Source organism: Corvus moneduloides, chromosome 2 (genome assembly GCF_009650955.1).
Source record: "Corvus moneduloides isolate bCorMon1 chromosome 2, bCorMon1.pri, whole genome shotgun sequence".
In the NCBI taxonomy this organism is placed as follows: Eukaryota; Metazoa; Chordata; class Aves; order Passeriformes; family Corvidae; genus Corvus; species Corvus moneduloides.
Genome location: NC_045477.1, coordinates 27426717 through 27451951, shown reverse-complemented (window position 1 = coordinate 27451951; position 25235 = coordinate 27426717). Strand labels below are relative to the sequence as shown.

The 25235-nt window shown below is 48.6% G+C and overlaps 1 protein-coding gene across 5 annotated transcripts in view; it reads right to left on the bottom strand.

Annotated features, from left to right (window-relative positions):
• SIDT1 (SID1 transmembrane family member 1) overlaps positions 1-25235 on the bottom strand; it is a 50447-nt gene that overhangs the window by 9655 nt on the left and 15557 nt on the right. For 2 of the 5 annotated variants that reach the window (XM_032098647.1, XM_032098651.1), the window contains 23 exons: positions 25058-25103; positions 22181-22282; positions 21345-21428; positions 21125-21218; positions 19833-19904; positions 19369-19462; positions 18233-18276; positions 14297-14368; positions 12947-13095; positions 12250-12323; positions 11672-11738; positions 10970-11043; positions 10297-10420; positions 9156-9273; positions 8630-8766; positions 6873-6981; positions 6476-6490; positions 5635-5711; positions 4470-4516; positions 3569-3674; positions 3163-3273; positions 2299-2412; positions 440-1894 (listed from right to left, as the gene is read on the bottom strand). In XM_032098647.1, the coding sequence (XP_031954538.1) occupies positions 1832-1894; positions 2299-2412; positions 3163-3273; positions 3569-3674; positions 4470-4516; positions 5635-5711; positions 6476-6490; positions 6873-6981; positions 8630-8766; positions 9156-9273; positions 10297-10420; positions 10970-11043; positions 11672-11738; positions 12250-12323; positions 12947-13095; positions 14297-14368; positions 18233-18276; positions 19369-19462; positions 19833-19904; positions 21125-21218; positions 21345-21428; positions 22181-22282; positions 25058-25103 (1993 nt within the window). In that variant the 3' untranslated portion in view covers positions 440-1831. Of the gene's footprint in view, positions 1-439; positions 1895-2298; positions 2413-3162; positions 3274-3568; positions 3675-4469; positions 4517-5634; positions 5712-6475; positions 6491-6872; positions 6982-8629; positions 8767-9155; positions 9274-10296; positions 10421-10969; positions 11044-11671; positions 11739-12249; positions 12324-12946; positions 13096-14296; positions 14369-18232; positions 18277-19368; positions 19463-19832; positions 19905-21124; positions 21219-21344; positions 21429-22180; positions 22283-25057; positions 25104-25235 lie in introns of those variants that run through there. The other 3 variants (XM_032098649.1, XM_032098650.1, XM_032098648.1) reach the window with 3 other exon arrangements.

Genomic DNA, 25235 nt, shown 5'->3' with positions numbered 1-25235 from the left:
TTATGAAAGGTCATACAGATTATGAAAGACACAGGGAGAAAGAGTGTATTTTATAAAAATGTGTTCCCAGAACTGGACAAATTTGGGGGCACACAGGTCCTCCTTCAATCTGGCACAGCTACCCCGACACCCTCCGGAGCAGCACAGCTCTGCTCGGAAAGATAAAGGCTGGCAGCCTCTTTTGTCCTTCCTCCTCCAGCCCTCTCCTCACCCTGCCCAAGGGACTATAGTGACAAATGAGTGTCTGTTCTTCATGTAGCCTCACAAAGGCAATTTGGTTAAGAGAACAAGCAGGTCATCCACACCTGTGCTCAGGAAATGCCTGTGACAGTCCCAAGGATGGTTTCAGCTGTGTGACACCACTGGGCACCCCTCTGCCACGACTGCTGTCTCTGCTGCTGCTGAGAGCACAAGCAAGAAGAATTCAGATTAACCGGCAGAGCAGGGAACCAGGAACATCCATTTTATTGACCATCTCGACAAACTCCAACTTAGAAAAAAATAAAAACCAGCTGTTGCAAAACTGTTCAAGGAGATACAGACTCTTGGAGTAAAACATCACCAGAGTCATCTGCTTTAGTAAGCAGAAGTGGAATAAAACCTTTGCATCACTGGCTACATGCACATACACCAAAGTAAAAATGCTCAGGCAATGACAAGAATAAGGACAGCAGGCCTCAAAGAACACTTTTTAATTGCAAATTAGCAAAACAGGTCCCATTTTAGATGCAAGGCCTGAAATAATTCACACCTTATTCTTGTTTTTTTAAATAACTAAGAAACTGGAAAGAATGCAGAAGCCATTAAAAAACTCATTTCAGATTCAGACAAGTTGGAGAAGAAAATTTGGTCCAGATCTTTAGCTGAAGAGCTCTACCCCAACTGCCCCAAAACCACCTTCACACTCCCAGGCCATAAAGGAACCTGCTTTGCAAAGCAAGGTCATGGGAGGAGAAAGTCTGGGGCTGCTGGAAAACCTCCCTGTTCCACCCTGCTCCTTTGACAAGGCACACAGCAGGAGCCAAGGGCTGCCACGGAAGGCTGTGGCTTTGCTGTGCGGTGTCTCTTAGGGTCGCTTGAGGAGAGCACTTGTGACTGACAAGTGCCAGCACTGGAGCTGCCACAGGAGTGTGGCTGAGTGACAGAGAGGCTGCAAGAGCAAGGCAGGAGGCTCTGAGTCTGGCAGCTCCAGTTCACCACCTCCCACCAACGCTGCAGCCTTGGTACCATGGCTCCCCACCAGCTACCAGAGGAGTCTCTCCAACAAAAAGAAGAAAACAGAAAGCACAGTCCTCCCACTGCCACCTCAGTTTGGAGTCCTTTGCTCCCTCAGCTGCTACAGGACAGGAACCAAATGCTCTCCCCGTGCTGCTGAAGAGACTGAGGGCAGCAGCCTGCAGGCTGCAGGCATCAGCTCCCAATGCAGGAGGAGCTGCATGGCACTTCTCAAGCCTGCTCACCAGAGAGGATGCAGAGCACATCAGCAAGAAGGAAGGGAAGCAAAGGTCTCTAACATGCCTCCCCTCCTGTTTCCTCCCTCATCACTGGCTCCAGCACCCTCTGCACCCACAAGCCAGAGGGCTGTGTACTAGCCTTGGCCTCTGGATCAAGCCTACCCCAGAGGATGTGGCAGGAAAGGAGCAAACGTCATCTTCCCTCCTGGTCCCACCTCAGTTGCCACAGCACCCCTTCATGCCTGCTGTGGGATCCAGCTCTCCTGCTCCCACTGGGCTGTTGGCCACAGAAGCAGGCTTATTCCCCACAGACACCCGTGGCCCAGTGCCTTTGGCTGAGCAGTTTGGGACACCTCTGCGCCCGTGTCCCTGGGGACTCAGAACACTGGGATCTTGTCCCTGCGCACCGTATCCAGGTCATCATCCAGGGTCAGCAGGACCTGAGGAGGAAAGTGCATGTCAGATTCAGGTCTTGCTGGCCAGGGAGGTCTTCCTTTCAGATCTTCAAGCCTTGCTTTTATGGGAGGTATTCACGAATCCATGCGTCATTGGTCACAACAGCAGCCCCTCAGCTTCCCCACAACAGCTGTGTGACCCACAGCCCCAGAGGGAATTTGAGGCCAGGAGGCACTGGGAGAGAAATAAAGGAGGAAGTCTGATCCCTGATCCCACTGACAAGGAGCATCCCACTGTGAAGGAAGTCTGGAGGTAGAGCCAAGCAGAGGAATTGGGGCACTTCTGTGGAGTTCTGGAGCAGTCACAGCTCCACGTGGATAGAGGGGAGCAAGGTGAAAGAGGAGAGGGTGAGGCCATCCAGCAGAGTAGGAGGCTCAGCAGGACTCACCAGAAAGGAGAAGAACAAGGCAGCTGCAGAGAGGAAGTGCCAGACATCATGGTCATCGAAGAATCCCAGCAGGATGCATGGCCGGTTCTTTTCCCGGGACTCTGCTGGAGTCTCCTAGGAGGGCAGGCAGAGGGTCAGGACCTGATATCCACCCATACTGGGCCCTTGCTGGCCACACTGGACCCTACAGGGATCACTCTGTCTTAACCCTTCAAGCAGGGTTCAGGAAAGGGTGCTGTGCTGGCCAGACATGTGGCAAGGGCAGGACAGGAACACAATGTTATACTTGGACCTCAAAATGGATCTGGGACCACAATCCACATATCCAAGGGGAAGCCTCTGGTCTCCACATCTGAGGTTCTGCATAGCACAAGCTGTACAGCCTCCATCAGACCACCCTGAAGCAAGCCCCTCATTTCCATGGAGATGGATGTGACATCCTATTAGAAGGCACCCAGTCAGGATTTCATGGCCTCCCAGGTCACCAAGAGCCCTAACAAGCCCAGGCAGGCTGACCTGGTTGACCCCAGGTGGCCATCTGCTCCAGGGATATCTTCCACCCAGCACTGGTCAGGATTTTCCCGGTTTTCTTTTCAGATCCCCAGCTCCTCCTCTGTCCCCTAGGAAGGACCAATCACCTCCAGATCACCTGGGTCATAAACAGCCTCTACACAGCTACAGTCATTTTTGGCTCAGCACAGCTTCCCATGCTCCTGTCACAAGTCTGCTAAATGAGTTCAGCCATTTCAAATCCCCGTGAGCAGCCCAAGACTTCTCCAGAGTCTTTTTTGTGCAAAACGAACACCAGGAAGGAAAGAGAATGAGACAAAGATGGACAGAAGAACAAAAAAAATGGAAATTTACCTCCCAGCTGCTGAGGGTCTGGAAGAAGAAGTAGAGGGCAGCTGCCCACACCACTGCCGTGGCCACAATGCAGAACATGGGGATGGGCAGGAGTTTCTCAGAGCTGCGGAGCTGCAGACAGGGACACAGCCTGAGTTCTTCCCAGGGACAGAGCCATGCACAAGGCTCACACACCAGCCTGCACCATCAGCGAAAGGCTGCCCACCTCCAAAGACACAGCCCAGCCACCCTTGAAATGCCTACACACCATCCCTCCCCAACACCTTGCCCCACCCAGAGCCCCACAAAGGTTGCTCCACATCTCTCTGCAGCACCACAGGAACCCAAACTGCAGCCAGAAAAAAGGCCCATCCCTTCCCCTTTGGAGACAGGGGCGTCAGGGACAGCTACAGCTGCCTCCCATTACCTTCATGATGATGTAGAAGGCCAGATACAGCAGCAGGTTACAGATGAAGATTCCCAGTATGTAGGAGGCAAAGTCCCTGGGTCGATACACCAGCCCAAAGATAGCACTGAGACAGAGGATAAAAGGGACATCAGCCAGCCTCTTTCACTGGGGACAGGGTACATCCCCAATCTGACAGCCACACACTGTTCCAACCCCCACCCAGGACTGCAGGACACAGCACCAGTGCCACAGCACCACAACTCCCTGGAGGAAATGCACTGTTTGCCTCTGCTCCCAGCCGAGGAAATTTAGCCATGGTCAGCTGCTGAAGCAACTGGAGACCCCAGAGGACAGGCAAGGGCCCTGGATTGCTTCCAGCCCATGGCCAAACACATCTCACTCAGTAGGATCTGGTCCTAGACCTGTACATTTGGCTGAAGACACATCCCTGAGAAGCAGCTTTAGCCAAAAGCAAGAGCTTGGGGCAATGATTTTAGGTCTCATCCAAGAGCTGATCCCTCCCATGCAGTTACTGCTCAGCCAGGCTCTGTGACTCAGTGTCCGTCAGGTCTCCTGCACCTTGGCTGTGCCAGAGAGATCTCCCAGCTCTGTGGGAAGCACAACACAGCAGCACAGTACCAGGCCAGCCCTGCACAAACTCCCTCAGACACGAGCCATGAGACAGCCCGAGCTGAAAACCTCAGGGATGCTCCACGTAGCTCCATGTACTGCATCCCATGGATCTGCCTACCACCCTCAGATCAGCCTGCCTGCCAACACACATCAGAAGGGCCCCAGCACAGGATTATTGCACAGACACTGCTGCATCTCCCCATCACTCCAGGCCACCTGTGTGCCAGTACCAAATCCTGCTGCTCACATGCACAAATACACAAGGCACCAACATGCCAGTACTTACAAGGACCAGTTGACCACGTTCCCAACAATGAGCAGCACCATCCTGTCCTGGAGAAAAGACACTGATGATCAGATGAAATGAAAAGGGTATGCAAAAAGAGGCCTTTGCCTCAGAAACTCAGGACAGCATTATGTGAGGATTTGGAGTCTGGTTCCTGCAAACACACATGTACCTGGCTCTGCAGGAGCTTTTTCTGGGTGGAAACTGCTCTGATCCTCAAAAATTTTAAGAAAGTGTTGCAAGGAGACTAAACATCGAAAAAAGGACAAGCTCAGCACTTAAGGGGCCTCAGGAGGTTCTGTGAATCCTTTGACTGCTTCTACTGTTTTTCTAGTTAGATTCCTTCCCTCCCACTGTTCTACAATAGAATTACTGCAGAGAGCAAGGATGTGCTTGAAAGAGGCAGCAGGGGAACCTTTGGACAGCATCCTGCACATATTCAGAGAGCCCCTTTTTCCTCCCATCTCACCATTAGCTAGGGAAGCACTGTAACTACAGCAGACAGAAGGATTATATTTACGAGGCATGTGCATTTATGCTTACAAGCTGCTTTCATGATGTAGCTATTTCAGGCTGGCCAGGCTTACTTCATGCCTGAATGGACCAAATTTGCTTATTCAGAGATGGGAGAATAAATAAAAAATTAAGAAAAAGGATGCTCATGGGTGAAAAACTCCATTTGGCCTCAAGCCCTAATTAGCACTCTATGCCAAGGAGAAAGCAATCAGGGGGACACAAGGTAACAGCCACCTTTTACTTACCTTTTTGCTGTCTGCCCTGAGGTGCTGCAGAAATGGCAATTGCTTTTGCTTAAGCCACAAAACCAAAATAGCTGCAGCCTTCCCCAGAGAGGCTGCACTGCACAGAGCCTCGTACCTGTTCCTCTGAATGGATGCTCCCAGAGAGCAAGTGCAAAGGCAAATCCTGTAATGCTTGTATCACCTTTGCTCTGATGTTTTATTCACCAAGGCTGAGGTCAGGGGAGGCTTGAAAGTTGGGGGTAAACCACTCCACCAGAGACCTACACTTACCCAACCATTTTGGGGGAGAGAGAACAAGGGAAGCAAGGACCATCCCTTCTTCAAGTAGCCCCACCTCTTTCATCCACACATTGCCTAAAGAGTGAAGAATTGCTGAGAGGTGCTGGAGATGAGAAGTCACCTACCATGTACATTGGTCGGCTGCACTGCTGGATACAGTCTGTGTACAGCACCATCACTGCTCGCCGAAATATGCCCAAGTCTGTCAAAGGAAAGGATAAAAAGCCAGAACAGCCAGCACAGTGAGCTCTAAAACACCTGTGAGGAAGAAGCTGACACCTACCAGCTGACAACATAGAACCCAAGGTGTCAGCAGATTCATGTCTTGCCCTTTGGGAGCAGTCTGTGCTGAGCAGAAGGGCATCCACCACAGGATGTGGATGGCATTTGGCCAGAACAACAGGTTACAACAAAAATAAATTTTAAAAATCTCTCTATTCAGAAGTCATGCAGGCCCTGCCTGTATGTGTAGAGGCTGGCTTTGCAACCCCATCTCTGGAAGAAAGGTGTATGTCTGTGTAGGAAGGGGGAAAAGCACCTTCCATGGAACAAGCTGCTGGAGCAGGGAAACAGCAGAAACAGGTCCCACAGGCTTTAGAGGGTCCTAGAAGGGCAGAGCACACTCAAGACACTCCTAATCTCAAAATCATTGCAGAAGCTTCACTGCAGAGCCATCAGTGGCAGTGGGGATGGACAGGCATGCATGAACACAGATGTTCCCCTTTAGCCACAAGGCAGAGCTTGAAAAGGCTCCTGCACCAAGATCTGAGCTCTCCTGTGCTGCATCGGTCCCTTCCTGCCAAGGCACAGGACTGGCAGTGCCACTGGCAAACCGGTTTCACTTCCCAAGAGCTGACCCCAGGTGGCACACGATCCTGCCTCCCCATGCACATCCATGCAATCCCTGGCTGCTACACCTCAGCACAATGAGTTCAACAGGGAAAAAGGAAAGCTGCGGACAGTTACCTGAGTCAGGGCCGTCTGAGGCAGACAGGAGCAGAAGAGGAAGGAGAAACAGGTTTATAAGCAGAGCACAAGAGTCAGGCTCCCCAGCAGGCCCTCTCCCCCCTCACCCCGTGACAGGGTGTAGGTCACCCCCCTGAGCACAGCACTAGGGAGAGCTGCAGCTGAAGGGCAGCTCCCTCAGAGCCCAGCAGTCCTGCCACCACAGAGCACACAGCTCCTGCTGATTCCCACTGCTCTGGGAAGCAGTAGCACAAGGACTTCAGAGGCCAGGAAAGCACCAGAGGGATGAGAGGACAAGGTAGCCCAGAAGAGGGGCCACAGGACTGTGCTGCACAGGCAGGTGAGGACAGGAGGCACCCGCACACCTGGGAGGAGACGGGTCAGTCACAGCACTCACCGATCTTGAAGCGGCCCATGTAGTAGATCTGGGTGCTGAGAGCCAGCGAGGCCAAAACATGGATCATTGAGAAAATAACCCAGAACCACATGTCATTTTTCCCAAACACCTGAAAGCAAAGACATTTTAAAAGCAAACTGAGCCCTCTTTCAGCAGGACAATCCTTTCCTGTCCTACATCATCATGGGACATTAAACAACTTTAGTGAACATGGAAGAGAAGCCCCTAAAACTTCCAACCAGAAAACAGATCTATAAATTCAAAACGAAGTCCAGAGAAGCAAGAGGAACTCAGCATCCTGGAGAGGAGACCACTCTTTCAGAATGCCCCTTTAGACAATACAGGAAGGACAGCAGCTGGCCCAGGGAGCAGCAGCGCAGGGACCCCCAGGCCAGGCAAGCTCTCTCTGCTGGGCTGGGCAGCAGCTCTCTGGTCAGAACGCAGATTTTTACAAAGGTGGTCAGGGAACCAACCATTACTTTAACAATTGTACCAAAGTAGATCAAAAAGGACAGAAGTGCTCTGCAGGCAATTGCTCCTACTGTGCAGTTTCATTTTATTTAAGGAATGGAAGTAACCTGCAAGCGCATGTTAATGCTATACTAAACCCCTAATCTTTCATTCATACAATAAGGAGTCCAGAAACTCTTGATCTGCCATCAGGCTGTGACCACTCCCCTTCCCTGGGGCAAAGAACTCACCTGAACTTTTCACTTTGTGTGGGCAGAGAAAAAAAAACCACACACCAAAAAACAAGCAGAAAAGCCACCTCTCCATGAATGGAACAAGGGAGACATGCTGCTTTCAAGATCCACTGAACAGCTTCGAAGCATCCCACAAAAGAAGATAGAGCAATCCATAACAAAGTCTCAGTGTTTTGAACCTGGGTTGTCAAGATTTACTACACCTATCAAGAGATTCTTGGGAAGTCCCAAGGTCACCAGCTCCTCCTGCATGCCTTATCCCACAGACAGTCTTGTAAACAAAGACCTCTCTAATGTGGTAGTGAGGAGCTGACAGCCCACTGGGATCTAGCTGCTAGTTCAGAGCAAGAATTCCATGGATTTTGCCTGGTTACTGATGAAGGAAAATGAGTCCTTCAAAAGACAGGAAGCAGAGACCTCCAAGGTAAAGCACAGGTTGGGGATTCTGGTGAGCCCAGCTCAGTACTTGCAATGCTATGAGCAATCGGGAAAAGTCCTGTAGCTTCTGCTCCAGTGCCCTTCCATAGGCAGGTACTCCAGGAATTTGCCTGAGAGCCCCCCAGACATTATCCCAGCCTGCCCCTCTCCAAAGATTGAGAGGCCAACTGCAGGAGCTGTGCCAAACAACATGGAGTTTTCCAAAGGGAAAAAACAGGCACAAGCCATCAGGTATAAGATACTTGGTCTTGGAAGCTCAGGCAGCCTCACCCCACTTTCCTCCAATGTGAATCACGCCACAGGAAGACCATCTGTGTGCTTGGACACATACATCTGGATGCATTAATTTCTCCTCTTGAGAAGGATGGCAGGTGGTGGTCAAAGCCCAAAAAAAAAAAGCCCACCTAAAAGAAACTGCTCTGCTCTTCTCCTACCTGAAAGCTCAGGGGAAGGGAGGAGGAAAGCCCAGCAGAACTGAGAATTCAAATGCTAACAGCTGCTTAACACACTCTTATCCTACTCTGCTGTTTTTCCCAGTCATTTTCACACCTAAGCCACATTCCCAGCCATGCCATCTCCTCCCCAGAGAAGCAGATGGGTAAGAAGGAGCCATACCACTCCAAGGACAGCCAGGGAGATCACCACAGCAAAGGAGGCATAGGCAGAGTAGGCGCTGGCATTGATGTCTGGGTGCCGGGTCTGGTAGAGCTTGAGCATGCACAGTCCTGCGATCATGTACATGAAGGAGGTGTCTGTGGAGGGACACAACAGAAACAGTGCAAACAGCTACTGCCAGTGGCCTCAGAAAGCTGCTCCAAGGGCACACAAGGCATCAGGGATCTGTGCCTGCCAGCCTTGGGCTTGGCCCTGCTGCTGCACTGCACTGTACAGCACTTTGTGCTTTGCCACCTTGCAGTACATCTTGCACGCTCTGGGGCAACAAAAACTAAAGGGGATCAGAAAATAAGTGCCAGAAAATCAGAAAATAAGGGCATCACAACCTCCTGACTGAGCTTTGAAACAGGCAGGCTCCAGGGACACTTGCAAGGGTAGAGGGATGGGAAACGTCAGCAATTCAGTGGGGGACACAACATGGCAAATCCTAGCTCCAGCTCAAAAGGGGAAAGGAAACTCAGCTTACCAAACTGGAAATTGGAGTAATTAGGGCAGACGTGGTAACAGGCACTGAGCACTCCTTCCATCATCAGAGCAATGCCCATAGCATAAAAGAGACCAAAATGCTTTGGGATCCCATAGTCCTGGAAGAGAGCAGAGCTGTGTAGTTAATTATCCTCACTGTCCTGATCACAGGCAAGCTTCCATTCTCCATCACTTCATCCCTCCTAACTCCTAGACAAGTCCTCCAGTCACCAGTGCAGCACAGTGCCCTGTGTGCAACCACAGGCTCTGGATTTAGACACATGGCATAGCCAGGTGAATCCACAGGCAACAAACCCAGGCTAACCATGCTGAAAGTTCAGGTCTGAAGACCTCAGTGTCTTGGAAGTGACATCATGAGACTGAAAATCTCTGTCCTGTATCTCATGCTGTGTTACATCCTCCCCAAAACTGAGAGAGGACTGTGGACCCAGAACTGCTCTTGTGGTCAGTAGGGTGTTAGAAGCACCTGAGGAGCAGAGCCCATCAGCCCATGTGAGAAGGCATTTCCATCACAATTTGACCAACATTGCACCTGAAAACCACAAGCAGCAGACTCTTACAACTGCTAATGCCTTTACTTGCTACCAAGCCCATGAAAACAGAGCTGTTTGTCTCCACAAACCCCCAGCTCCTCTGCCCAAAGAGCTGCAGATTTCTCCATCCTCTCCCATGAGAGACTACAAAAGCTCTGGCTACCAGCAGCTCTGCCTCAGACACTGAGGCAGCCAAATTCCTCTGACTTATCAAAAGCAGCTCTTGTGTTAAGACAAATCAAACTTCACTATAAAGAGAAGCATCTTGAGACTCTCCTACTGTCCCAGTTCCTCCACAGCGAGTGCTGCAGGAAAAGCCAGAGCCATGGGAGCCCTTCCTCTATTAATCTTGTCTTCAAAAGCCCAGGCTGGGTCACCACAGCACTCTGGACATACTGTAAGCAGTAAAGCACTGGGGTGTGCAGGAACATAAGCATCCCACCCAGACCTTTCTGCACAGGAGGAAGAAAAGAGGATTCAACCCTCCAGCAAGGAGGGCAAGTGGAAACCCAGTGTGTATCACTCTGGTTTTTGAGTTCACTCCATCTTCCCTGCCTCCACTCAGCCCCAGGCAATCACGCTTCCTACCAGGGTGTAGATATCTTTCATCTCCATGGCCCGGCGGTGGAGGATGTCCCTGCGCAACACAATGAGGAGGAAGAGAAAGCCCAGCATCATGTGGCCCACATTGCTGAGGATGTTGTTGAAGGCACTGCAGGAAAGAAGAATGTGTAAGGCAAAGGCAGCACAGCAGCAGGAAGCTGAATGCTGGGTTGTGATAAGCTGAGTCCGTTTTGCTCCCCCTCCACCACCCTTCACCTCAGCAGCTGCCGAACTGCAATTTTACATTCTAGGTAACAATTTTAGTTTGAATAGTTCACCTGTCCCAGTTAACACTTCTTCTAAGAGCCCAACTCTGGGCTTTCTTTGCACTCCCACATTAATTTAGAGAAATGCTACACTGAAAAGACTGAACTTCTTTGCAGAGCTGCTGCACCTTGGATACAAGTGTCCAATAGAGCACGGGAGCACCTCAACGCTGTGCCAACGATTTCCAAGGGGTGCCCAGGTGCCAGAAGTTCGAGGGTGCATGTGTCTCACTGCAACAGAGCACCACTACTGAGCAAAGCAGAAAGATCAGAGTCCTAAACTCCCAGTGATCTTATCAACACTGCTACTGTGAGCCTGGCAAGCATAAAATCCTGACCTGCGCACAGCACAAACACTCAGGAGGCACACAGAGACGAAAGGGGTCACTCACCTCAGCACCCCAAGGGGATGAGCACACAGGAAGTTGTAGTAGCAGATGTCCTGATTGCCTGTCACATTCACTACCTGGACACAGAGCAGGTGGAAGACTCGGTGTTAGCAAATCCTCCCTGCTCTGGGGCGTTTGCCCCATGCAAACACTGCACAAACACAAGGTGTACCAGGACACAGCCTAGCTCAGGGGAGTACTGACATCTGCAAGCAAAGCTTCTAGGGTAGGACAAGATGTTGTCACGGGCCACAAACCTGATAACAGTCTTCAGAGGAAACACTGTGTGCTCTCAACCCCCCCACCAACAGACGTGCTTGCAGATATCTGCATAACAGCAGGATAGCAAGGGCTGGGAGAAGGGAGGAGAAATCACAGCACACACTACTTGTTTTCGGCTGTTTCTTAGAGATAAAATCAAATTCCTCCTGTCTCTAAAATGAAACAGGACCCAAATGAGACGTCAGTTGAGCAGGAAAACAGCAGCACTCCCAGTTCCCAAGCAAAAACTGCAGAACTGCAAGCCTGGTGAGCTAAGCTCACTGTAACATCAACACAGTGTGGAGAGCACAGCTAAGGTAAACTGCTCCTCACACAGAGCAGAACTCCTGGGTGATGCCAGTTTCACTGTGACTGTCATCCTTGCACAACACAAGCACAGAGCCAGTTTAAAGCAAGAGGGAACAGCTGTGGAGCCAAACGCACCGTCTGGTAAGTGATGACGAGCTGGATGACTGGCAGGGCATAGAACACCGCAATGGTGATGATGTTCCTGCAGAGGGGAGACAGCAGCAGCAGTTAAACACACACCAAAACTGGGGGTGCACACCCAGGAGAGAGCCCCACAGTGCTTGTGGAGGAACGTGCACACCCCACTGCTCTGGGGCTATGATCTCATTATGACCTCCTGAAACAGAGGAGCACGTGCGCTCATGCACACAGGAGGCAAATGCTAAGGGCACAGGGAAAGCCAGGATGCTGGGCACAAGTTCATGGGTTTGAGTGCCAGTTTCTGCTTCTTCCCACTATGTTCCAGTACACTGGTTGTTACCACGCTTAAAAGCAATGATGCAAAGTATAATCCATAGCCAGGATCATGTGTGCACTGGTCCACAGATGTCCTTACTTGAGGTATGTGGGGTCTGCAGTTACTGGCTGGAACAGGGTCAGAATGGGTAACAGGATAGTTCGGAAGTGGTTCAGAAGAAGGGCATGTGGACAGACTCCACAACCAGAGACTCTGGGTCCAGAGTTTGGGCCTTACCAGTTTGCCTTCTCCTTACCAGAAATAGATTTTGTATTTTTTGCTGACAATCCTTCGGTCTTTCCTGGACAAGTCTGATAGATAGAGGAACACCTAAAACATTAGCGGGTGGGGAAGGCAGGGGAGAAAACACAAGAAAACCAATGAAGATTACAGATGGCAGTAGAAGATCTTGACATGTTTGCAGCTTGGTGGTATTTGGACTGGTTTTACACAGTGAACTCACTGTGTCCCTTGATTCTACTTGAGTAAGTTCTGCAAAATCCTCTGACCTCCAGGAATGGCTCCAACCACACAGAGAAGTGTGGGATGACAAAAGGAGGCAGTTTGAGAGCTGCTGGCTTAAAGCCCCTCCGCACATCCAGTGTAGTCACATTACTGGTACTCAATAGCCACCTACTGTTGCAGATTATTTTCTCCCTATCTTCCTTGAACCTTCTTGAACTTTCTGGGATGCTCTATGGGCATTTTCTTCCTTTCTCAGTAGTCCCCAATACATTTTGATTTTCCATATTAAAGCACTCATTTCAGCAGCACTCTCAGCACAGTGGGAAAACTTTCATTGACTGAAAAAAGACTAAGAAGCACATTTGGCTTTATTAGATGAAATCTACCCTGAAAGGGAACAGGATTTTTGAGATTTCACTGAAGTGACCAAGGGGCCAAGATGTGCCCATGGCCCAGCATGAGGGCCACAGCTGCAACACCAGCCATACCTTCGTGCGGATGATGTTCTTATCGCTCTCAATTTCTGGCATGGTGTCAAAGTCGCTCTCCTCCTCCACGGAGCTGTCTGTGTCAGAACCAGCAGGGGGCCGGTGCTCAGGGGACGACAGCTGACGTCCACCGCTGGAGCTGGACTCATCTGGGCCAGAGTGGGGAGAAGGAGACAGGCAGGGTAAAGGCTAAATCCCTCTGTGCACAGCAAGAATAAAGCTGTCCCAGATGCTTTGGCAAGCTGATACGGCCAGTTCAGAGAAAAAGTTTTTCCATGATCCCAAACCTTCCTAAAAGTATCAGGTTATCAGCTAAGAGCAATTTGAAGGACCATTATCTCCCCCTCTCTGCAGCATTTTAGTTCTTACTCTGCTTCCATTCTACTACTTTTCATCTCTTAACATTTTCTACTCTCTACTAGCCTGGGCTCTGAAATCTGGAATTTTGAGACAAGACAAAATGCTGTAGAGAAAGAAGCAGACTGTTAGGGGTCAAACCCACACTCACCTAGTTAACCTTGAGATTTTATGTAAGCTTTATATATATCTAAGCTTTTCTAAAAATATTGTAGAACAAAAGACAAAGAAGAAAGTCGATTTTTCAAAGCAGGCAGAGTACCAGCTTTGCTCCCACTGCATGCCCAGTAAGGTCAGCAGGACCTGCCTGCACTTCTCACAGGCTGGGCAACTCCCAGCTCATTGCCCATATGGGCAGAAGACAAGTGTCCTCCTCATTTCCCAAATGCTTTGAAAAGATTTCTTTGGAAAAAGGGGAAGGAAGGGTAAAGTGGTCATTAAGCCCTCAGGAAGTTTTTTTCTCCTCTGCTGCCAGGGCATAATTCACCTGTTGACAGTATGACATTATTTCTTCCCTAGTGAAACCCCCGGAGGCAAGAAACTCCGATTCTGTCTTGCTTTATGGCACACAACCCCTCAGCCTCCCAGGGATAGGCATGCTTTGGTATAATGGCAGGCTGTGAGCTACTAACAGGCTCCTACTTGCTTGCTTGCAAGGAACCTTTTTCAGTCACTAGTAAATGTCCTGTCTGAAGCAGCATTGTCACCCACAGTTGTCAGGGGACCGTAGCTTTGTCTAAGACAAACATTTCCAGTGACAGTCTCTCAGAGCACCTTTTTCAGATTTGCCAGTTTTATTATACAGATGCTTTTCCCTGAAGTACAATCTGAACCTCATAAACTGCAATTTGGTTAGTTTTTTGTTTTAAATATTTGCAAGATGCTCCTAAAGCTTGCAGCTTTATTCTCCTCTGGTGTTAAATCACCCTTAAAGTGCCTTCCCCTACCCCAGGCAGAAGCCTCCCTGTGCCCCAGTTCTGGAATATACTGTACCAATAGCACCATAGCTGCTTCCCTCAGGAGTGCTGGCTGAGATGGGGTGTGAAGAAGTCATCATCCCAGATCCTGCAATGGAAACAGACCCAAGAGGGACAGTTAGTTTCATGTCAGTGCTTCAAAACATCTCTGAGGTGAATACAAACAGCTTGAAGAGCTGGAGAGGCTTGGGAAAAGCAACATTTCTCCTAAACAGATGGCAGTCTCCCTCTAGAGCATACCGTGCAAAAGGGAAACCCTTGTTTTACAGTGTGAAGCAAACCCATTCCCTTCAGCCTCCCCACACAGGTTGCCAGTGAGACTGGCAGTGTGAGCCCCCCTCCAGCACTCTGTAGGGATCACACTGTGGGGCTGCAAGACTTGGTAAATGTTAGAGCGAGTCTCATTATGTTCTTAACAGCCTTATGAATTTCTAATTCTTCTCCTTCCCCATCTCATGCAACTCTTCAAATCTCTTCAAATATTGCTACCTACAGCTGCCCCTGCAAGAGTCACAGACACTGGAAAGACAGCTGCTACATAATTTTAACCAACCAAGCAGAAAGAAAAAAATGCTCTGTGCAAAAAGTGGTAATGATCTTATGTTGATGACAAGAAGGGCAAGTCTTTGAGGGCTAGGAACATCCTGCCTTCTGCCCACATATATGAAGCAAAAAGGAGTGCTCTCCTGCCTCCACATTCTCTCTTTTTGCCTCCCATGGTGGAGCTCAGCAGCTGAACTCGCACCAGACAACACGGCAGGGAACAGCCAGCTGAATCCCCTCACTGAGAGATCAGACACCCATAGCCACAAAAGGGAGGGAAGCAAGGCCAGCACGAGCAGGACCACATTTTCCAGTGCTGGCACACAGTGAGACAGATTCAGTTGCTTTAAAGTTCCACCCTTCCAACAACATCATGTGGTCAGTCAGCAGCAAAGCAAGGCAGAACGTGGCATAGTATTTAAAGCCTTACTGCAGCCTGCCAATGGCCAGGCTTCCCAAGCTGCATCTCTGGCTTCCCAGTGCATGACTGGCCTCAAAGTGACTGGCACAGGCAGAGTCCTCTTTCCAGCTGGAAATTCTGGGCAGTTCCGTAACACCTGGCATAGGTTTTTATACCATTTTCATTAGCCACTTATGTAAAGAGATCTAAAACTTCTCCCTGACTGAGCCCAAGTCAGGGAAACACCAATATAGCAATGCTATTTGATGTTTCAAGTCCCAATTACTGCTTTTCTTTGGCATGTCTGCTGTGCTTGTTGGCCTGGGGGCTAAGACTTGGTCTCAATTTCGGCTCCTTTACACTCCTGCCCCATGCCTTTAACAGAGAAAGCAACAGCTCAGAGGAGAATCAGAAGCATGGGCTGAGCACCAGAGGGAGGGCTCTGGCACCCTGCAGCTCCCCAGGTGACAGCCCTTGAGCCCTGAGCTGAGACTGGCAGGATGTTGTTGTAGGTTGCTGCAGGAGCAACATGCAGCTTCTGCTCATCACCTCCAATCTAACCTCCCTCTCTCAAGGAAGCTCTTCCTGTTGCTTTAAAAGTCATTTGGAAATCCAGATCACTGCAAAGAGGGCAAAAGCATTTCCCTATGCTCACGGCACCAAGGCACATGCACAATTCCTAGTCCTGCCAGCCCTGTCCCACAGGGATACTCTTAAATTTGGACCGGGCTTTATTCTCTCAAGTGACCTGTCAACCTTCTCTCCCCAGTAACCAAAGGAAGATTTAAACCTGGACAAAGCAGGCAAGCCAAGGAGAAAAGGCACTCTGTCATGTCTCTAACAGCCACTTTGGACCCAGCTCACCCACTAATTTCAGTCCCACTTCCCACTGTGAGAGTGAGTCAGCAAAGTAAATGTACCACACCAGGCGTGGTTCCTCCAGCTCTTGCCTCCACCAGATAGTGAGGATGTGGAAGGGAAGGTGTGCCATGGGATTGAAAAAAAAAATGAACCACAGAAGCCAGACATAGGATGGGTAACAGGAGCAAAAGGGTACATGGAGTAGCAGGATATTCAAAGACAAATGGCTAAGACAGATTGCTGAGCACTTCCATCCAGTTCCTTGGTGGGGAAAAAGAGTGGGGAGTAATGAACAAGCCAAGATCCAGGGGTACTTGGGAGGGAAGGAAATTCCAACAGGTGGGAAGTGGAGAAAAAAAAACAAAACCAAGAAAGCCAGGGTGTCCACTGATCTGGAAGACAGGGAAGATGCTAATTACCATTTTATAAGCATCAGTCAGACACACCCTGAAGAGACAACAGATGAAGAAACAGTGTGTGGGTAGGACATGATTCCTCCCAAGAAGAAAGGACGTGGCTGCAACATGCAGTGCCAGGTACGTGAAAGTGGCAATGGATTACAAGGGAGAGGACAGGTCACAGAAGCAGCAGGTGCCTCTGAGAGGGAAGCTGTAAACTATGAAGGAACTGTGCTCCTCTCTCCCTTCACAGGGAGGCTGTTCGGCAATCCTCCCTGCTCAGCAACCCAGTTCTCTACTCTCCAGGTCCATACTAAGTACAGCATCTGTGCCCTGCAGCTTCTTTGGGAACTTTCCAAGCACCAGAATTTAACTTCCACCTCTCACCAGGGCAGCTCAGAAGGCAGCTTCTAAGCTGGATTCAGCACATTAAACCTCAGCTGCAGCATCAGCAGCACTCCCTGGGACTTCTCACCTGGCTGAGACTGTGCCTCCTTGTCTTAGACAGTGATTCCTTGTCAGCACCCTGGAGCTCTTCCAAAGCCTTGGACAGGTCCCTTCAGCTTACCCAAACTCCCCAACACACAGGCCTTTCCCATTTCTTCAGTGCCTTAAGACCTGCTCTTGTTTTACAGCAGGATCCATCCCAAATGATATAAAATTAGAATATATTTACCAACACTTTTACAGTTCCCTGTTCATGTTGTGAAAAAAACCTTTCACACAGATTCCACATACAGGGATACATGTGGATCTTAGTGGTTGACAAAGCAAGTCTAAGAATTCAAATGCCCCCAGGTACTCAGCAGAAATATTAAGCCCATTAATGCCAGTCAGAGTGAAGTTCCACTGCTGATCCTCTAAACACAGCTCAGTTATGCTACCATGCTTATCTGATGGTATGCAGCAGACTAGAGAGACTGAAAAAGCTTGGCATCAAAAAAGGAATAACATCAAGAACCTTTCAATGCTGCCAAAACAATGTCCTCCCTTCCTCCAGGAGAGAGGCACAAATGACCTCAGCACCAACGCTTTGAACTACTTTGCAGGCACTAAATATTTAATCAAAATGAAAAGACTCCCACACTTCACCAGAAAGCAAGAACTCCCAGTGCCCCTCATCCACATGACAAAACCTTCCATCTTTCACTGGCGGCTTCTTAGATGCAGCTCTGTTTTTATAAGGCAGACAGCTGCAGTTCGTGGAAATGTGGGTGCAGCACAAAGTAAACTGAATCCAATGCCAACACAAACATCATAAACACCACTACCTAACTCTACTAGTCATTCATTCACCTGGCTGTCTGCAACTTCCAGTGAAAAACAAATTAACATTTAAATTCAATTAAGATATTAAAAGACGCCATGCTTAAACCAGGCAGAGGAGTTCTTAAAGCATAAGAGCTAGCATACTCAAAAGTGCCTCGTTTGAAATTCAACAGGCATTGATTTTTTTCATGTCTAATCAGGAACATTAGGTCTAGGCAAGGTTTGGCCTGCCTCCAGCCCTTTAAAAGGCAGCTGCTAGGGGTAGGGGTCAGCTCCAGGTTCAGGGCAGCAGGCTTCAAAGGCCTCTCTTGTGAGGGCAGAGAGGAAGCTCTAACATCTTTCCTCAGCACCAGAGACTATGTGAGGTACCAGGGAAGGTAGCTCCAGGACAGAAGGTACTTGACTGACAGCCTGTCCTATGCCTGGCCTGGGGCCTGTGCTGTTCACTCAAAGCTGTCACACAACAGAGGAGAGACCTTACCATGCTCAGGACTCAATCTCCCAGCTGAAGCCTTCCTCTGAACCCTGAAAAGCAATAGACAGCACTCATGAGACAGCCAACAAATCTCATCACCTGCCAGCCATAGCAAGATTATCTAGGACACCAATAGGTAAGTATGGTGAAAGCTCTGAAAAAACAAATAAAACCAACAAAAAGAAGCACAAAAGAAACACACACAACCACAAAAAAAGAAAAATACTGTTTGGACTAGACACAACTCAGTCATGACTGTTTGCTGTCCACCTCTCTAACTTCCAAAGCAACAGAGGGCTTTTTTACCCCCTCATCTATCCACCAGAGGCACAACAACCATTTCCATTACTTATCCCATCCTACACTGCTCAGTATGTTGGGAGGGAGCCTCACATCACCTTTCCAAACCCAAGTTCCCTGCTCAGGGGACCAAGCTCATATAAGTCTACTAAAGGGGCAGCAGGAGGTAGAGGCACTCACATCACCTCTGTTAATGCAGATGTCCAGAAGGAGATGGTAAAAAAAACCCCAAAAAACAACATATTCTCACAACACAGAAAAGTAACAGCAAATTAAGAGCATGCACTTAAGTAATTTCATTGAATTGTTCCAACAAAATGTTGTTTCATTGATGTGTCTTGAAGTTAAACCATGCCCATGCAGAGATTCTTCTCAACACAAGCCCAGACACCAAAGTCTGGGGCAGGGGAGGCAGGTGAGGAAGGAAACCAGCATTCTTGGGACTCCAAGGAAGTATTCAAGTCACTGCCATTTATTGCAGTACTCAGTCCAGCAACAAAGTACCTCCGTTCCTCCATGCTCTCACACTCCACATCTCACATCAGCCCCTTCACAATTCCCACCTGTTGCCCAGTGTCCTTATAAAAGGAAACACAGGGGTGGGGCACCACAAGATGTAGAGGGCAGACCCTTAGATTTGCATCCTTCCATGGGTCCCATAGCAAAGGAAGAAGTATTTTCTGGCTGATGGTCAGTAGGAGCCCACTGAGTAGTCATGGACTTCTTCAGCTGCTCTGTTTAGATGCTTGCCACCCCACTCACCCCCAATTTTCTGCAGGGTGTGGTGTCCCTGAGGATGATTAGAAACAGGAAGGCTGTTCTTGTATAACCCCTGGACTCACCTAATGTAGTGCACAAAAGCAACAACCACTGAGCCCAGGTAAAAAGAGAGGAAACTCAGGAAGCTGAAGAACATGGCCTGGATGTAATCAGACTCTGAGGAAAGAGAAGGGATCAGTCAGCTCACAGAGCAGGAACAGCACCTCTCAGGGTCAGCACTCCTGTCCTGCTCTTCCCAATACCACCTGCTAACAATGCCCAGCCCCAAACAGCCCTTCCAAAGCCATCTGCTTTCTTCAAAAGGAATTGACAGAACCTGTTGCAAGATTTCCCCCCATTTCTCCACCCCCAGTGCCAGCTGGTGCACCACACAGCCTTTCCTGGAAGGGACCAGGGCTCCAGGTGGTTTTGTCTCCTTTGCTGGTGCTTTCTGCACCAGTCCTTCAGAGGATGCTGGCCCAGTCATACCCCTCTATTCAGCAGTGCCAAGTTCCCCTGTAAAGCTACTCAGCCCAAAGACACTGACTTTTAATGGAGGGCACAATCGTCACTTGAAGGTTCTTTGTCCGCTGCAGGTTCCAGGTACGGTTGACATTTCCTGTGAGATGCACAGTGTACAGCAAATATAAAAACAAGCAACATTAGTGATTTTCAGCACTGATCTTGGTTCTCTGAACTTGCACAACGAACAGGGTCTGGCTTTTTACTAAAATGTGTGTGTGGTTTTGCTTTAAACTGTTCTCTGATCTGTCAATATACAGCCTTTCTCATGTTTCCCCTCTCCCTTCCCTATTCACCACCTGTTTTTTAGACTAGAAATCCCTGCTTGAGCCTTCCATACATTGCTTAAGCCTGGATGTCTGAATCCCAAAGGCATCTCATCCCCTATTCATTTAATCCCCAAAGGAGAGATTCTCTCACTACAGGTAGTGGGAGTCCATTTTTGCCTTTGGCCAAATCTCTGTGAGTAAAACACTTCTGTGCAGGATGCCACTCTAGAAGCTCGCTCTGTTTCTGCAGGGCTAAGCACACCTGGCCAGTACAGCTCTGCTGACAGCATTGGGATGAGAGAATGACACTCCAAAGGGCACAGTTCTCTCTCTTTTTTTTTTTTTTCTTGGGAAAATTGGAGCAGAAAGGTGGCAGGGGAGTAGTAAAAAGCTGTTGAGGGAGCCCAGTATATCTGTTGGTTGCAGTCTTGCTCTTTCTACAGGGAGGAAACCTTGGGGCTTTGAGGATAGGAATGTTCCCACTCCAGTTACAGTCATCACATGACTGGTGGAAACCTTGCTTTTATCACTGCCCAGCAACTGGACAGAGTGTTTTCTGGTTGGAAAAGACATTAGAACAAGTCTTTTGTAAAATTCTTCTCCCAAAATTACCAATCTTTCCTGTTCCCCCAAGTTCAGGGCTGTCACAGATCCCAAGATAGCAGCGGGAGAAGATGCTCTCTGCAGGAACTGAGCCTTCATGGAGCCAGGAGGATACTACAGCAGCAGGGAGCAGGGGTGAGGACCAAACAAAAAGCTGTAAGCAGCATTGCCTGGATGTCTCCAGCGTCTCCAAAGACACCAATGGTGCTGCTGAAAAGGGCATAATCACAGCATGCCAGGCACTGTACTAGCCAGCCACCTCTTACATTCATCAAGACTTATAACCTGCCCAACATCAAATTTATACTTCACTCTTCCTCACAACTACCTGGGTAAGACAGACCTACATCATCACCCGGTGGCATCCCACAGGAAGGTCCCAAAGGACACCCACTGCTCCATTACTCAGATGCAGCCATCAAATCCAACTCCCAGAACAACTTACCATGAATTGAAGAAGGCACAGAGCCCCCACAGGCATAATCCTCCGGCTTGATGACGAACACAACAAAGAACTGCTCACCTGGGAAATCTTTTCTCTGCACAGAAGGATGGAAGAAGACAGAATCCATGAGACACAAAGCCTCTCCCCTCCAATAGGCCAGCAATGAAGGCTTTTTTGCTAGGCAGGCACCAGAAAACACTGGGACACAAATCAATCTCACCTGCACTGTTATGGCTGCCTGCTTTGTCATAGACTGATAAACTCCATTGAACTCCACATTATGGTCCAGGTCATACACTGGGCACTAAAACAGACACAGCAAAGGGTTAAACCAGGAACAACATCCAAACTATTTTCAAAGAAAACCAGCTGGAAAACACAGCACAGAACAGGAAGAAAGAGCCCCAGATGGGCTATCAAAGGGAACAAAACATCTTGCATCTCTGTCTGCACTGCAGGACCCTGCATTATTCAGGGAGGTGGGAAAGGAGAATAAATATGGGGCTATTTCCCTGCTGCAATATATTCCATGCCAGCCCCCATGGGAGGGAACACCCCAGGAATGGGGATGAAATACACAGAAAGGAAATCAAAATTGAAAAGCAGGGAGGACAACATGTCTAAAAATCAGAAGTTCCCCAAGCTGCCATGAGCTAAGGGAGAGTCAAGGGAACAGCACTGTTCCCTCTCTCACCCACCAACATTCCACCCAACACCCTCCCATGGAGAGACAGACCCATCTCACAGGGCAGCAGGGAACCTCACAAGGGGGACAAAAATTCCCTGTGTGGAATGTGTTCCCTGTGGATAGGCTAGAAAGGAACAGCTTGTTCACCTATTTACAACAAAGATTTCTGTATGAGCTGCTTGAACTCAGCATCTCCGTCTTGGCCTCCTTCCAACAGACTTTTCATTCCTCTTCCAGGGGCTCCCTTCACTACCAGCACCATCAGGGCAAAGCTCTGCCTTGGGCTTTTCCCTCTGCAAGGCACAGACCCCTCACAACTGGACACAGCTCCAGCAGGCAGCTCCTTGCCCTTCTCTGCTCAGACTTACCACAATATCCTGGACAGAGACAACTGAGCATGGGTAGGCTGCATCAGACACCACGTTAATAATGACTGAATCGACATCCTGAGGAAATTTGTACAGAAAATACTGCAGAGAAAGCAGAGTACAAGAGTTATGATCCAGAAATCACCCTTGGAAGTATCTTCAGCACCTTTCTAAGCTACCTGCACAGCCCTCGATGGGCTTTGGGGTTGTATGTGGATGGCTTTCACAAAAAAACAGATTTCAAGTATCGGGGTCTTACACTACAGAAGAGCAGATTAAATACATGCAGGCAACTGTCCCCCTTGCACAGTATGCTGTTAGACACAAGCATCTTCAACATGCAAAACACAGCATGGCTTCTGCTCCCTTAAGCTGAAGTGACTTCATTTTACACCCCATTCCATTTTATGTTGAATGAGCAATTTCCAGATGTTTCCATACTGCTGGCTCTACTTTTATATATGGAACACATCATGGAGCTTTCTCAAATGGGTTGCCTCAAAGATAGACTGTGAACAGTCAAATAGCTGAAACTCTGTCAAGAGTTTCATAAATAAATTATATCAGTTGTAGGATTTAGGGTTTTTTGTTTGTTTGCTTTGATGGCAAAGCATAATGGGGGTTTCTCTTTGCACTTCAGCACTGAATATAATTCAGCTGTAGCTCTGAAAAAATCTGTGAGACACTAACATCTGGCAATATTCCTACTTTTCCTGTGGGGGGAAGGAATGGCATCTCTTGTGCTTCCATGGTTTGAGCAGCCCCACAGGACAGTTTTTGGGGTCAGAAAAAGCTGTTTCTACAGATCTGGGCCTTTTCATATCTGGGCAAAAGATGTCCCAGGCAATATCATTATTTATACATTTTTCCAGTAAAAAGTTTGATGCACTCCCCCAGCCAGCTGCTGGAGAAGTGGGTTCCTGTGCCTGCCCCAGCAAGCAGGCTTGTTGTGAGGGCTCCCATCATCCCACTTGGAGGCCAGACCATGAGAGCTCAGGCTCCAAGCCACAGCTACCGTGAGGGGCTGATGGGCACCTCAGGCCCCCTCGGAGGGACACAAAGCTGAGGACTGCCACCAGCCACCTTCCTCCCTTCCAGATGGTCACCAGGCAATCACTGCTGCCACACTGGAAGCTACCACCATCCCCACTCCAAAACCATCATCTGAGACTTTCCAACTGTAGAGCTCCCTTTATGGCACATAAACCTTAGTGCTGAGCAAGGCCAGCTGCTTCCTATTTCCCTTCCCCCATGCCAATCCCAGGAATTGGGGCCCCCAAGTGGAAGGGCAGGGATAAACAGGAAATCACCCAAGCCTTTTCTAAGTTGCCCATTTCTACTAAAGCATTTATTCCCATCACCCTTCTCCAAGCAGGGTTCCTTCCCTGCTGAAGGAGCGCTGGCTCCAACCACAAGTCCCTACAAAATTCAATCTCACCGAGCCGGTTTCCTTAGCAGAGCATGTTTTGTCTGCACCAAGCAAGGACACAGGCACACTGAGCTCCTTGGTTTCCCAGGGGCACTTTTTCCCCTTGGAAAGTTTTAGGTGCATGAGGACCACCTCTTAGTTCATGAGGACTCTTCTATCATTTCCTTTAAGCCATGCTTGCATCAGGGTACAGAATTAACACAAGGGCATTGAGGCCGGCAGTTCTCTGCTGCACACACTGCAAGTGTTATAAACACATCCAGCCAACACTTCTGACCTAGACAAGCATATCCAATTTCTGCTTCTGCCCTCAGGCACAAGCTGGGTTTCAGACAACATCTCCTTCAATTGTTATGTCTTTCTCCAGCACCCATCTAGAGTTGGAATAATCGTTTTTTTCTTACCCCTGTAAACTGCTTAATACTTTGATTTACAAAAACCTCAGCATTATACCAATTAAGAAGCAGTCTTCTACTCCATACATCTGTTTTTAAATTAAAATTCACAAATCTCATATTATTGTCACAAAAAATCAGACCCTAGTCACAAAGTTAATTCCATATCCTAAACACTCTATATTCAAATTACAAAATCCCAAGTATTATTTATAAAGAGTCCATCATTCCCTCTGCTCCTACAGTACAAAATACTGCATGAAACTGCAAACCAGATTAAGACATTTGACAGAAAAAAGGATTAGCTAGGGATGCCTGGTAATAGGAAACCTAAAATTAAATGGTGTTATTAACAGTGAAAGCAACAAGAAAAACAGAATCCCAGACAGCCTGGGTAAATTACACACCTTCCCAGCTATACATGTTCCTGTATCTCTATAGTTACTGCCAACATCATTTTCATTCAAGAGAGGATTTGTATCTGCAGGGCTTTAAGCAAAGCTGTTCAGCTGGAGGTGCTGCTCACATGTGCTTCCTTCTGAACTAACACACATACCAGGCATTTCATTTATCACTTTGCAGCCTGACCTGCTGCCCTGAGCAAGGAATAGCAGCCTGAGTTCTGCTGCACCTTTACAGCTTATTTATCTTTGTGTTTATTTTTTTCCAGTAAAGACTGCATCTTGACAAGTCATGCTCAGGCAAGTGAGCCAGAACTGGCAGGAACACAACACTGGTGTGTACCACCTCACGGAAGTTCAGCAGTCCAATGACCTCTGGACTTCTGGACATTTCCGGGATTTCCTGAAGTGCCAGTACCACTCATTTCCTCCGCTCATGGGTTTTGGGAGGACCCAAATGTGTCCCTAGAGCGACTGAAGCACTCTTACCTCTTCGCTGTATCCACAGAAAATTCAACAGTAAGGAAGTTTCCCTGCATCCTAAGAGGGAAACTACCTAGTCATAAAAGACTTGCTATCTCTAACAAAAGATCATGTCAGTCCCTTGGATGTGGTAAGATGTACAAGCAATCTACACAGGATTCCTCCTTACCTGGGGCTGGGAAGGGCTGGCAGTGAAGTTAAAGGCTTTGTTGGTCCTAGAAAACAAATACCAGGATGTTGAAGTCTACAACTTTCAGAGCTGGAATACACACAAAGCACCCTCAAATTAAACAAAAGAATTTTTTTTTTTTTTCCTGGGAAGGAAAAATAAGGGAAGAGTAGGCAGA